General features: G+C 38.7%; 1 protein-coding gene across 1 annotated transcript in view; it reads left to right on the top strand.

Moving 5' to 3' along the window:
* GABRR3 (gamma-aminobutyric acid type A receptor subunit rho3) overlaps window positions 1-15,208 on the top strand; it is a 93,071-nt gene that overhangs the window by 51,024 nt on the left and 26,839 nt on the right. The window contains 2 exon segments of the mRNA XM_060010123.1: window positions 2,591-2,717; window positions 10,349-10,461. Of these exon segments, the coding sequence (XP_059866106.1) occupies window positions 2,591-2,717; window positions 10,349-10,461 (240 nt within the window).

Here is a 15,208-nt window from a genome sequence, read left to right as displayed (position 1 = left end):
GAAAACTCTATGAAATTCAAATGTCAACAAACAAATTTTATTGGTAAACAGCCACACACAAAAAATTTTTTTTGTATAGTGTTTCCCAGACTCACTTGGCACAGAACGTTTTTTCACAAAACATCTCCAGTGTAGCCAAGAACTACTTTGGGAAATGTTGGTGTAGATCCTGGTACTTAATGAAGAGAACAGGCCCAGGTAGCAGAGAGTGCTCGGGTCAAGTGTCAGGGCCCTGGATCTCATGAGATCACTAGGGTAGAAAACAAACTTTGACCATGGTGGCATCCTCCAGAAGTAGCTTAAGACCAGCAACTTTCCTCACATTTCTTCTATTGACTGGTTCTTTGCAGAAGAGGAAAGCTTACTGGCCCAGAAAGACATGAAAAAAAAAATGCTCAAATTTCTCTAGCCATTAGGGACATTAAACTTAAAACTACAACATTGATTGGATTGGGTAACATTTAAAAGCCTGATAATATTAATGTTAAAAAAAAATTTTAAGAAATGAGGGCTCTCATTCACTTCTAATGGGGCTGTAAATTGGTACAGTCATGTTTAGGAGCATTAAGGTAGTCTCCTATAAATTTGAAGATGTGAAAATTGTTCAGCCTAGAAGTTTTACTCCTAGGTACTTACCCTAGAGAAACTGTTATGTATGAGAGCAAGAAAATATTGACAAAAATTCACTGCAGGTTTGCTTATAATAGATTGTTTATCATTGAAAAATAAGAAATAATGCCCATCAGCAAAAGAATAAATAAAATGTTAGTTATCTACACGGTGAGATACTATATGGCACTCAAAAATTAACTAGGACTGCAACTATCAACACAATAAATCTAAGCATAATGTGGAGAGGAAAAGTATGTTGCAGAGGTAAAAGTATAATTTAACACCATTTTTATTAAACTTTCTGAAATATGCAAAAAATCTGTACATAATATACATAATAGTATAACTGTATACAATGATAAACACTAAATAGGGGATCAAGAGAGAGGTAAGTATTTATTACATCATTCTGTATATTTGTAATATTTTAATATTTGTAATATTTTATATTAAACACGTATTTTAAAGAGGAAAGACATGCCAAAGAAACATAGGAGGAGATGCATGGGCCAAGAGAAGAGATAACCCAAATCAAAATAAATTAACACCATCAAGCAATAACACAGGATATGAGGTGTCAAGGAGACAAATCAATTCGAGAAAATTTAAGAATTCCTTCACAGTATATCCCTGGGAAGAAAACAGCATTCTTCTTAAGTCCTAGTAAACAGGTCAGCTGTCTCTGGATTGCTCACCCTGTGCTTTTTCAGTTGGAGAAACTGAATTTCACTAACCTGCCCATTCACTGGTACTTTGCATACATGGAGGGAATATTTCTACTCGATGTGTGCAAACTACCTTTAGGAGCTGATGTGGCCATAATTTAATTCCTTACCCACTGCCCAAGACTAATTTCTTTTTTTATTTATCTGGCTGCTCACCACATTAAACCTTAAATTGAACTACTTTTTATATCAATGGAATAAACTATCATCTTAAAATATGGTTATTTATTTGATAAAATAATAATTTAAGTTTGTTTGTATTCTGGCAATCTGTACGCATTTGGAGAGGGAAAGATTCCTTTCTGGATTAAAAAAACAGCCATGAGATAAAGGAAAGGATCTTTAAAACTATAACTAAAATTAAACTAATCATCTTTATTCTCATTAAGCATATTATTTTGCTGAGTCATTAAATATATTCAAATGATATTGTGTTGGATTAAGGGGACTTAATGCCTAATCTCACTTCTTTGTCTGCGGAGGACTGCAGCTGGGAGTTTATTGAGTAGGGGATCAAGCATCCCACTAAGAACCTTACCCGGAAAGAGGGACTAAAGGATGGAAACAAAATGAAAAAATCTGCTTTGTTTTTCTTAAATTGCTGGTGATCGAGACAGATGTTTGCCTGTAAATGATGTCAATCCATTTAACCTACTAAAACAAAAGACACAGCATTGAAAACAATGTCTCTCTTTTTTCCTTGATACCTTTTTACCTGGCACTCGAATTACTTTTTTTTTTTTTTTTTTTTTTAGTGACTCACTCCTGCCACCTCATCTCACATTTGCTCTTCCCACCCTTTTCTGACTAGATTTTGATTGCTGATGTCTGATTTAAATTATCTCAATTCTTTTTTTTTTTTAGAAGATGTTGGGGGTAGGAGTTTATTAATTAATTAATTTATTTTTTGCTGTGTTGGGTCTTCGTTTCTGTGCGAGGGCTTTCTCTAGTGGCAAGCGGGGGCTCCTCTTCATTGCGGTGCACGGGCCTCTTACTATCGCGGCCTCTCTTGTTGCGGAGCACAGGCTCCAGACGCGCAGGCTCAGTAGTTGTGGCTCACAGGACTAGTTGCCCCGCGGCATGTGGGATCCTTCCAGACCAGGGCTCGAACCAGTGTCCCCTGCATCGGCAGGCAGACCCTCAACCACTGCGCCACCAGGGAAGCCCCTCTAATTACTTTTTAAAAGACACGTGAAGAAGCAATATTGGTAACAGCGTTGGTTGCATCCATCTACATTCCTTTCTTTCGGCAGAGGTGATCCCGGCTTCCCAGTTGGTCTTCTTCACCTGCATCTGGATCGCACTGATGTCAAATGCTTGTACTGCTGGTGAAATCAAGAAGCCCCACCAGCGCTGCTTCTCTTCAGCGAAGCCGACCCGGTAAGATATCCATAGTGTAGTCCCAGTTTCTCTCACCACCTGCCTCAGAGCTATATCTTTAATGGTAGCACGTATTTGTGGCAGTGATTGTCTCTAGAGATAGCATTCAACCATCAAAATAAATCGCCTCTAATTAGCATAGAAAGAGAAGAGTCTGGGGTTTCTGCTGGCATTTGCTTGCTTATTTTTGGAGAAAACAGTTAAAGGGCTCATGTATGAATCTTCTTTCAGGGATTGTATTTCTCCAATGAGTAATGCATTTATTATAAATAACAACATGAGTTTAATGTTCCTTCAAAATTTTTTGAGTAGAAATTAGTCTAAGCACCAATTTCTAATGTCAAGTACTTGCAGAGTGTATAGTTCTGTATATCGATGAGACAGTACTGAAAGACATTAAAGCCATTTGTTGTTTTATAAAATTCATTTTCCATTTTGAAAATCATCTTTGAAATATCATCCTGAATGTCAATACATCATCATTATTATCTTATCAATAATCAGAGTATGTTTGGACCTGCTAGTGAAGCGGCATAGCTCTCTACTAGAATGACCAGTTCATCCTGATTTGCTTGGGGTTCCATGGTTTTTAGCACTAGAAGTCCCAGGAACCCCCTCAGTCGCAGACAAACTAGAACGATTAGTCACCCTACTACCCTTTAATAACCAAGAAATGACCTCCTGTTGTAGGGAAAGTCTTTCCTTTTCACCAAGCACAAGATTCCCAAAAAGACCCAGTAGGAGAAATTGAGGAATAAAGGTGAGTGATAGCACCCAGCCAACCTTAGCGATCAGTGAGGTAACTTTTGTTTCAGCCAGATTGCCCTCACATCTTGGATATTTATAAAGCACTCACTATAACATCAGGAAAGAACATAAAAATTTAATAAATCCTTCTGAAGCCTCAGGTTTAATGACCAAAAACAAAAGAGGTATGGGGGGAGGGGAGGAGAGGTCACTAGATACCTAATTCCTGCTCTGCTCTTAAAAATCAAGGACCACCTCCCACACTTCCCTCCCAGGCTTCTGCAGATCTGAGACGCTATGAAATCTTGCCCAGTTTGAACACTTTGAGTCTTCTTTAAGGCAATTGGGCAAGCAATATTTGGGAAATGTGGGGCTATACAACCAAACTGTATGTTTTTTCAGATTGCTTATAACATCTAGTATATTTTAGTAGTATATTTTATCTAATTTTGAAACAAATAGAGACTGCTTAAACTATCATCTACAACTCAAACAATAGGAAGTTTGTCCAGTTTGTTTGGTGGATGTGCAGATAAGAAGGGAGATGGTCATAGGAACTCATCAATCTCACCAGCACACTCTCGGTGGAAGAGTTGCTGCAGAAAAACCCACCATGTGTATTTTTTAGGTGTCATTTAAGGGACAAGAGGAGAACATCTGTTCTTTGTGGCGGGGTGGGAATTTCTCTCTTATGATAGGTGTCTCATTTTTAGAATCTATTTAAATGAAGAGGTAACCCCGGGCTTCCTACTCCATGGGGCCAAGCATGTTTGTTTTCACTTCTCTATAACCTAAGTGAGGTACCCCTTTCAGCGATAAGCTACAACATGATTCATTAAAATTTATATCTGCTTCTTTTGTTCTTCAAAGAAAAATCCTCTAGGACACTAGGGATTGCGTAAAACATAGACCCTAGTTCAGAAGCAGCCACTTAGGATGAGAGTCAGGCATTTTCCCCAGTGAACAGAATAATTCAGCCAGCCTGTTTCTGAGCTGTCGCTCAGCACTCTCTCATGAAGATTTTAAGGCATTTTGACAAAAATACTGAAATTACTGTATAGGATAGTTTCTAGAGTAAAGAGCCCAGGATACATTAGACCTTAATATATGAATAAATGCTGTGAGGTTCTTTGCCCTACACACAATCTGATTATCGGTAATTAAATAAGTAATGAATGAATGAATGAACAATCCACTCTGTCATAATGCAAGAGAACTAATAGAATGAACATGGAAGAAAGGCCTGATCTTTCTTTGAAAATTAGGAAGTATATCTTTATATATTAACTCACATTTATGTACATTATTTTGAGCCAGTTTTCCTACAATCAGGCCCTTAAATCCTTTCCTATTATCCTTTTTCATTCAGAATATAATCTTACTTTTTGCCCAAAGATTCCCTTTTTTATCGAAGTATTTTAAAAATCTTTCATCCAAACATTTCCTTTATTTCTTAAAGACAAAATGGGGGAGAGGAGGAGTTGGTGAATAAATTAAGTATGGCAGGGGAAAATGTTCCTGTTTTGCCTAGGGCAGAGATTTGGCTCTCAAGGGATGCAAAGGGGATTAGGCATCTAGACTCACTGAGTATTTATTCATTCTTTCAACAATCGTACTGAGTGCCTTTTTTATGACAAGTACTGGGTTGAGAGTTAAGAACAACACACTGTCTCTGGCTTTAAGAATAATCAGCAGAGTGCCAATGTCTGTGCAAAATGGCTTGCAAGAGCCAATTGTTAAATTTTAAGGCTGTTAAATATAAGCATTATTAAAAATTAAATTATATAAATATACAATTAAATAAATTATTTTTAAAACGAAGGTAATAAATACTTAAAACTCACCACTTCCTAACTACTTTACTACATGTCGCTATTGTCTATTCTCCATTATTTATATCTATTTATGTCTGGTAGAAATACTACACTATACTGTACTATACTATCCTATAAACTGTAGTATACTATAATACACAAAACTATACTTTACTATACTATACTACACTATGGGCTACACACATCTCTGTCATATCTGTAGCTTGAAATCAGCTATGGTGGCAGTATTTACATCATGGAAATCAACAAACACTACAAATAGGGCTTTTTTTTCCAGGGGAGCCACGTAAACATTTACCAGCACATCCAGGAACCTAATGTAGAAGCCAAGAGGGTCCTTGAGATTGCCAATTCAACTGCTACTGCAAATAACAAAGGGCGTGGCAGAGACTGTGGCAACTACAGGCTATATGCTCCTCTGGGGGCAGAGGCTGGTCAGGTCATGACTTCTTATAAGACAACTTGAGCCTGGTATTGCCAGATTTTCTGATTTTTCAAGAGAAAAATTCAGATTTTCCTGTGAAATTTTCCACTTTAATACACCATATGGGCTATCCAAAAAATGTCTGCAAACCAGCTCCTAATCTGGTCCAATTTCTTCATTTCACAGATGAGGAAACTGAGACCTCACTGAGCTCATGATCTGATAGAGACACAAGTTAAGTCATGGAAACTGTCGTGTCTCAAGTGGGGCACTCTCTCTGGCTGGCTCTTCCACAGAAATGCTCGTCCGTGTACATTTTTCCTTTATAAGAAACGGGCTGTTGACTAAAGTCAAGTGTGTATTCCTAGAGTCATGAGTTCAAGGGCAGTTCAGTCGAAGCCACAAGATTCACTCCGTATAATGCACCATGTCCTCTCTAAGAAGTCTCAAAAGCATCAGGGACCTAAAAATAAACATTGGATCCAGAATTATCAAGGTTTTCTTTGTGATCAAAAATTGGATCAACTGATTTTCCTTCCGACTACTTTACTGCATTCCTTGGATTGGCATCAAAGGATGTGAATTATCTTCGTAGCTCTCAAAATCAACTTCTAAACGGGCTTTACAAGTATATTGCTACACACAAAGTATAAACATTTCTATTTCATCCTATTCTTAGCAGCACTGGGTACTAAAATTTTTTGTTTTCTGCTCATTTAATAGGTATAAAATGGCATTCATACTTTTAATTGTTATCTCACTGTTAACTCTCTAGATTAAATATTTTTTAATATGTTTCTTAATTATAGCCTCTCTTGGGTAAATAGTCTATTTAGTCAGGCCTAGTCGTTTCCAAGTCCTGATCCTAGTAAACTAATCAACTATATAGGCCCTTGGGAAAGCAGTTTGGTAAAGCAACCAGCTGAGTATGACTCAGTTAAAATGAGTTTTTGTCTTTCCACTGACTAAACACCAATGTATCAGAATGAGTTGGATGTATTTGCTTTTCCTCAAGCAGTTCTGGTACTTTTTAATTCTCTGCCTAGTATATCCTCCTCAAAGACCCCTTTATTCCCCTGAAACCACTCAAAATCCAGCCCTTCCTTCCCCCTGAACCCACACTTTCTTAGTGACAAAATTATAGTAAAGTTTCTGATACTGACAAGAAGGGGGAACATAAAAATATGGTTCCTTTGTTTCATCCAGAAAGAAAAAGGTTCTAACTCAAAAAGAAAAATGATAACTATTACCGAGCCTTATCTGTTGTTTCTCAAACAATGTTCATAATCTTTCTTTGTGGGGAAAGAATAAAAATGCTGTAATGATTAAGAATGCTATAAAGATTAAGAATGCTGTAATGATGCAAGACTCTTCCGTGAGTTGAGATTTCTTTGTTCTATCCCATTGGCACCTAGCCTTCTAGAAGACCCTCTCCTCAGACAGAAGTCATCCAAAAGATTTCTTTCAGTAACTACTAAAAACAAAATCATTTTTTCTAGGAAAGGGAAGAGGGCAGAAGACAAAGGGGCTTAAAATTATACATATATGGAATCAGGCCAGAAAGCTCTGAGCTAAATCTGATTCTCTGTCATAAATTAATCCCCTTATTAAGCATATTTACTTTTCTTGCCTTTGTTCTATTTCAGTCTTCATTTTATTAACCTTTCTATATATGTTTTTTTTTAATAAGCCAGAGGTCTTCAAATAGGGCACTTATACTCCTAGAGTATAATGTTCCCCTTAGGGTACATGCAAGCTAGCAGAGGGGCACGTGGGCATGGATAGTTTTAAAATAATTATTTCTGGATCTCTGACTTCCTCTGACCTCTTTCCTAAAACGGATCCTCCTGAAAACTTGCCTGCAATCTCCTCTGTAGCCTCCCTTTAATGATTGCTGTGTCCCATTTGGCAAAATAAAGGCATGCCTCTCCCTCTTCCTGAATCTTAACTATGTGTATTACACCAGTGTATAAACTCCTCCCAGGTACAAAGAAGCCTTTACAGATATTGTTGTTGAGGTAATGGATGACTTTAGTTTAAATAACACATCCTTTTCCAAACTGCGTGATTTTCTTTTTTCTTTTTTTTTTTTTTTGTGTTCATCAGTATTGAAGTAATAACCTAATTAATTTGTCAGGTTACAAATCATTAGAAATAATTGGTGATAGACCACAATGTGAATTCTTTTAGAGGGTATCTAAGCCACATAAACCTCTTTGAGAAGTAGATGTATAAATATTTTGAGAAGTAGATGTATAAATAAAGTCAAAAATAAATAAAGATGGGACATCTCACTGTACATCAGAAGAGCCCTCAGGTAAAAAAAGGTGTGTGTGATTTGAGGTACTGCCAAGAGTGCCTTTCATAGCAGGCTGCATGTTCATTGTTCTGGTGATTCTTAATTAAGATTTATCCCTACCAATCTCATGGAGGGTTATGCTTTTGAAAGGAGTATTAGAGATTGCCGTTTTGTTGTGTATATTACTGAAGAAGTTCACAAATTTCCATGAATTTCCACCCAAGGTTACATTCCACTTTTCATAAAATAATAACAACTAGCTAGCTTTTATAAAATGTCTGCTATTTTCCAGACCAGTAGTTCTCCAGAGAAATTGTTATAAATGCAAATTCTCATACCCTAAAACTGTGGAATCAGAACCTCTGGGCATGGGACCCAGCAAACCTGGTGATTCAGATGCACCCCAAAGATAGTATTTACAAAACATCTGGTAGGGGGCCTTGAACACAGTAGGCATTTAATAAAAGTTAGCTGCTGTTGGGAGCCAAGAAGTTTTCGCCATTAGAAGATGGCCGACACCCTGCTTCTCTTCCTGATTTATGAGATAGAAGTTCGCGCCTAAAATGAAAGCCCGCGCACGCAGCACCAATGATGATTAGCCAAGTACTTCCCTCATTCTGAATCCCGCCCCCCTTTCTCTGCAGTGTATAAATACAGCTACCGCAGCAATAAAAGTTTGAGGCTTGATCAGGATTCTGTCTTGCCTCCATTCTTTCGCGTCTCCTGCCCTTCCCCCTTTTTTCAACCCCCACAGGTTCCTCCTCGGACTCACAAGGATTTGTCCTGCTGGTCGGGACTCCCGGGGACGCCCGGGGCCGTACACAAGCTGCTATTACTTTTTCAATAAATGGTTCATCCTAGCTCCCTGAAAGAAGTTTTCTAGTTAAGAGATCCTTGGAAGAAATAGTTCTATGTGTTCAATTATTCATAGGATAAAATGACTTATGTTTAAAATCAAACTCATTTGTCTTCTACTCAAAACAGATTTGTTCCTCCAACTTCGCCATTTCTATTAATGGCAAAAATACATACATAAATCTCTGAAGGTTTCAGCCAGAAACTTCTCTAGTTAAAGACCATACTAGGTGATCTGAGGTGCCCATAAACCTGGACATATTTCTTAAACCAGCCGCTTCAGGATGTGAAATTCCCACAATCAAAGTCACTTTATTGAGTTAGGAAATTGCGTTCATGAGTCTTATGTTAAAATTTTACGTGTGTTTCCTGAAGAAGACATGTATCAATGCAAAAGTCAGTCAGGAATTCAGAGTAACTAGAATTCACCTAGAAGACCCCTCAGTGTCTTGTGTTATTGCTGCTGCTGACAGTGATGACGGTGATGGTGACAGGAACGTTCTTCTGGAAGAGGCAGTGAACTAGGTCTCGGGCACTGGGGATGAGGAGACAGCAGCATGTCACATACAGAGGAGCTGTGTGCGCTTCCACAGATATTCTGCCGCCACACTTAGAATACGTCTGGGAGGTATGTGTCACAGCACAGGAAATGAGTCAGGGAGGCCCAGTAACTTGCTAGAGTTCAAAGACCCAGGGAGGAACGGGCTTCACTCCCAGATCAGGACTCCACACACGCGGGAGAGGCCACACACTTTGTCTTTGCCCTAGAAAACTGCAGATGAAAATAGGCTGCACCTGCTTCACAGCTGGACCTGACCTTAGGTCCAATCAGCTGTCAGATCATCCATTTTTCCCTGGGATTCCTCTCCATCCATGCCCATCGCCTTCTCTCAGGTTCCAGAATCCGCCATAGGGGTACTTCCTCTAATCTCAACCAGCACCCATAATTTTTGCACATTCTGTCTTTGTAAAACACTATTTTCATCAGTCTACAATTTTTCATGTTTTTTTTTTTTTAACTGTCTTAGTGCAAGAGGTAGTTTAACTTCAGTGACTCTAAGAATCACTTAGGTAGCACATTGAATGCAGATGCCTAGGCCCTGTTTCCTCTGGTTCTGGTTTAGTTGATCTGGGTTGGGGTCCGTGGATCTGAATCTTGATCACCTCCACCCAGGTGCTAGTAACCAGGTTTTCCTACTATAACCCACATTCTGAGAAACATTGCCTGTCAGGATCACATCCAAACTCAGTTTATCATCTAAGGTGCTCCAAGATTTGCTTACCTGCCCCACCCTTGGATACTAAACAGTAAATGCTGGCAGATCTTTGGCTATATGTAATATGAACTGAGAAAATGAGCTTTTATGTGTATATTTTGGAGCATATCATGTTGAACACAGAAAGCTAACCTAAATCAAAATATCCAGAAGCATATGTATCTCAGAAGCATTTTTCTCCCTTGGAGGTACAGCAAACAAGAAACTAGAATGAGGAATGATGACAGTGCCAAAGTGTGGCCCCTGAAGTATTAGCAACTTCTCCATATAGAGGACCAGAATTCTGCAGTGAGACCTGGATTTGGAGGTGAGTACTATCTTTACAAAACTCTTGTGTCACAGTCCATTGCACTGTCAAAAAATTGAGTTGAAAATTTGAAGGAATTAAGACCAAAACACAAGACCACCAATTTAAAAAAAACAAAAAACCTTTTACAATGATCTTCTCTTGAATAAGAACAGTTGATAATTTATGCATTTTAAATTAACCAAAAAGACTCATTTTTTTCTATATACATTATCATAAATAGTGTGTTTAATAAATAGTGTGTGTTCAAAAATAGTGAATGTATATACCTTGCCCATACAGCAACATATTGTTTTAATTAAAATTTGTTAAGTTGAGTTATATGATAATATTCATAAAGTCTTGTTGAACATTCTTATGAGCTGCAATGCCTGGCTTTTGTTGAAGAACTAGTCTGCCAAACGCCACGGCTTCCCTCGAACCACCTCTGCTGAGGATTTTTCCTTTATTTACTCCTAGCAACAAAAAGTGATCAAAATGTTGGAATGCCCTTTAATGCACTGTGCTAAGCCCTTTAATGCACTGTCTCGTTCCACGCTCACAGTGACCCTATGAAGTAGGCGTTATTGTGATCCCTAATATTCCAATGGGGAAACTGGGGCTTAGAGAAGTCAAGAAATTTTCTCAAGGCCATGAAAAAAGCAGTAAGTGGTGGAACCAAGATGCAATGGCTGATGAGAACAGAAGCAAACCACATTAGAAGGATACACTTGTAAGAAAGCCTTTCCTCCCGTCAGATTGTTTACTGTGCATGTAGTTGCATCACTGAGGGTACCAAGTTTCCCAGAGATGCACAGGATGTGGTAAAATCCACAAGGTAAACTGAACTCTCCGTCTTACTGCTAAATCCATCCTGACCCTCCTGTCATTGACCTAAGGTCTCCCATACCTCTCCCACCTCCCACTCAACTTTTCATGCTAGAGCTATGGAGGTGAGAGAAGTGAGCGTGGTGGTGAGGAGGCAGGATCCCCCAGCAGTAGAACAGGTACCGCTTTTCGATAAATAACCAATGCTTCAAGTACTCAGCGTGGGGTGAGGAGAACTTGATACTCATCATGTTGTGGTTATGACAGGGAAGCACAACAGGCATGTAGGTACCCTAGAAAACTCATTTGTTAACAGGGAAAATTTAAAAGTACATCAGGTAGCTGTTATGTTGAGGGTTGTTTGGTTTTTGTTCTCATTTCCTGGAATCCATTGGGTCGCAGTTCTAAGGGTATGGTTTTGATTTCATTAGGTTAGTGATGCAAACTTTAGCAAGCATCAGAATCACCTGGGGGCTCCTTAACAGCCAGGTTACTGGGCCTCCCCCACAGAGGTTTCGATTCAGTAGATTTGAGTGGGGTCACCAATTGTCACGTCTTATAAGTTCCTTGGTGATGCTGATCCGAGATCACATGTGATAACTACTGAATTAGATTATCAGCATCAGATTAAATCATGGTGAGTAGAATTTGTTTGTTTTCCAGAGCATTTCTCACACTTATTGAACCTAATTTAAGATTTTTAGAAGCCTCAAAATCAATCAGGTTTAAAGATGTGTGCGTTTCTGTTGTTTTGGTTTTTTTTTAATTATAGGTCTATTTTTTTTAATCTTCTTTTGTTTTTTTTTTTGTTTTTGGTTTTTTGCTGTTGTTGTCTTACATCACTACTTCTCAGATGTGTCATTAAGGATGACAATTCTCCAAAAGATGCCCGAAATCTAACTACCATTCCCAACAGACCGTTTATTTCCCCCAAAGTTTTGCCCAAAGTTTGGAGAATATACTCTACAACTCTTACTCGGGTATTCTGAACCTTGGTCTCTATGATTCTATAAAGAGTTTCTAAAATCTTTTCCCTCTCATGGTTTAGTTGGGGAAAATCTTACAAAGTTAAACTTGCCGGGCTATGGGTCCTTTGAGCCATTAGGGGGCTCCAGACGCACAGGAATGTCTTGGAATGGGCCTCTCCCGAGTAGCGGTTAGCAGTTCAAAATGATGTACTCTCTTCAATACCGATTCAAAAAGCTGCCCTAATTCCTGTCAGGTTAGGTTCCTCAATTAAATGAACTACTATCCTAGAGGAACAGGTTTTATGGGCCTATTTTAGACCATTGAAAGCCAGAAAGATTAAGAGAAAAATTACCGTCCTTGAATTTGGACCTTGAAACAAGCATGCTACACTTTGTAGCTCAAAGTGGTCCAAGGACCAGCTGCAGAACCACCTGGGAGTTAGTTAGAAATGCAGAAGATCAGGCCCCACCCCAGGCTTTCTGAATCAAAATCTGCATTTTAACAAGATCTCCAGGTGATTTGAATACGCTTTACAATTTGACAAGCACTGTCATAGATTACCAAGAGCCGACCCTCTACTTTTATCTTAAAGCATTTATGCCTCCATTCTCCCTCCTATATATCATCCTCATCCCTCAGAAAAACATAAAACTGATCTTAAAATTCCACTTCTCTTGATCTGTTAGGGATACATGTTAAGAATTTTTAAAACATTTTTTTTTCCTGAGGCTACTTTGTGGGGTCATTAAAAATGCAATTTATATGTACTATTTAGTGGCAGGTGGCAAATCATCCCACGATTAAGAAATTTTTCTGACAATCATGGACTGGGGCTAAATGGTATCCAAATGGCTTGTGTGTTCAGTCAGTTCAGGCAGAAAAATCCATAAATTCAGTCAGAAATGTCAGTCTGGTAGCCCTGTGAAATATAATCCTTAACCTTCTCTTGTCTTGGTCAGAACCGCTTTTTATACAGGTGACCCCTTCTCTGTTCTCTCAAGCCTGCCTTCCTGGGAAAATCAGCCTGCAGGATGTAAAAGACAGGCTTAAATTTATCTTCTCTTTCTTTATACTTGTCCATAACACAAACACACACACATACTTCTTTCCTCTTGAGCTAAATGTAACTTCAGCACTTCTCTTGCCTTAATATTTTCCTAATTAGCCTTAACAGTAAAACCAGCTGCTACTGCAGTGTCTTTTATAAAGCATTAGAAGATTAATTGACTCATTATGTGGAAAAAGGAGGATACATATTTAAGGGAGCTTTTTGTTTAACTTGGGTTATAAATTGCAGCTCATTTTCTTTATTTACACTTTCCCTACCCTTTACATCTCCCATAACTAAGGGGTTTTTTGGTTTTAGTTTTATAGTTGATGATTTCTTTGTTTCTTTAAAGTGAAAACAATTCAGCATCTAGATACTGACTACTGAGTCAAAACAAAAGCTAAAGCTCTAAAAGCCGCTTGTGTAGTCTTTGCTTTCACACAGGAGGACCAGATTGGGAGCCAGAGGGACCTGGCTGTATTCCTGCATTAAACAGCTCTAGGTTGCAGGCAAGCTCTTCAACCTTGCTGAGCATGAGTTCCCTCATATCAAATGGAGTTAAGATTGATTCTACCCAGCTAACTAATGAAGTGGCTATAATAATAACATTAGATAATATATAAAGTATTTTAAATGCACCTCACAAATAAGATGAATAACTTTCATTTAGCTCTCCTTATTCCAGCATGCATAAAACCAGAAAGATGATCTAGCTTTATATATATATATATATAAAGCAGTATAAACATCTATGCCACTACCTAGTTAGTGATCCTGGGAAATCAACACCTAACTGTAATAGTTAATAGTCATTTAATTTTTACTATATTCCAAATGCTTTACATAGAGAATTAATAAGAGTATTTATGAAAGTGTTATATTTCGTGTTCTATGTATTACACATCAAATAGATACTGAATAAGTTGGTTAAGACATTTGAATGTTAGGTTAGGCTAAGGACTTAACATGCATTTTTTCATTTTGTTTCACAGCAACCCAATTAGGCACATACCATATACTTATTTCCCCTATTTTACAGATGAGCAAACTGAGGCTTAGAGGAGTTAAGGATTTACAGACGTTTAATTTTGTGTGTGTGTGTGTGTGTGTGTGTGTGTGTGTGTGTGTGTGGTACGCGGGCCTCTCACTGTTGTGGCCCCTCCCATTGCGGAGCACAGGCTCCGGACGCACAGGCTCAGTGGCCATGGCTCACGGGTCCAGCCGCTCCGCGGCATGTGGGATCTTCCTGGACTGGGGCACGAACCCGTGTCCCCTGCATCGGCAGGCAGACTCTCAACCACTGCGCCACCAGGGAAGCCCCAGACATTTAATTTTAACTCGGGTTTATGTGGCTACAAATTTCATGTTTTTTTGTTTTGTTTTGGTTTGTTTTTGCTTTATTGCCACTTTTTCTCTGGGACTCAGCTCCTGTTTTACAAAAAGAATGATCTTTGGAGCTTTTATCCAGCTCCAAAATTCTATGATTCTGCATCTTGCCTTTACACGCCTTCACCCTCCACTCTGTCCTCAGAATGTCAAACCAGAGTACAGAGGCCTAGACCCAGGAGAAAGTACACTTGGGCATCAAATGCAAAGGAGACAAAAATGAGGTTAGACAGCATCTGAAGACAAACACTTTCCTTTGAGATGGAAGATCCCCACAAGAATAGAAAAAATGAGAGGGAAGAAAGAAGAAATCTAAGATGTTTCCAGGAACCCATTCCTAAGAGACAAGCCATACTATTACCCCACTGTCAGTCCAGCCTTCAAACAACCCCGAGGGCCCAGTGCTTGTCCAATGGTGGCATGAATGTCCTTGTATGGTGGCTTTATAAGACTGTTCCTGGATTGCAGAGATAGTCATCAGTAAATAGGTCCTACTTACAAGTCATGAGATCTTGAATCCAAGCTGTGTTCAGGTTT

Source organism: Delphinus delphis, chromosome 4 (assembly GCF_949987515.2).
Source record: "Delphinus delphis chromosome 4, mDelDel1.2, whole genome shotgun sequence".
Taxonomy (NCBI): Eukaryota; Metazoa; Chordata; class Mammalia; order Artiodactyla; family Delphinidae; genus Delphinus; species Delphinus delphis.
This window is presented reverse-complemented; position numbering and strand designations above follow the sequence as displayed.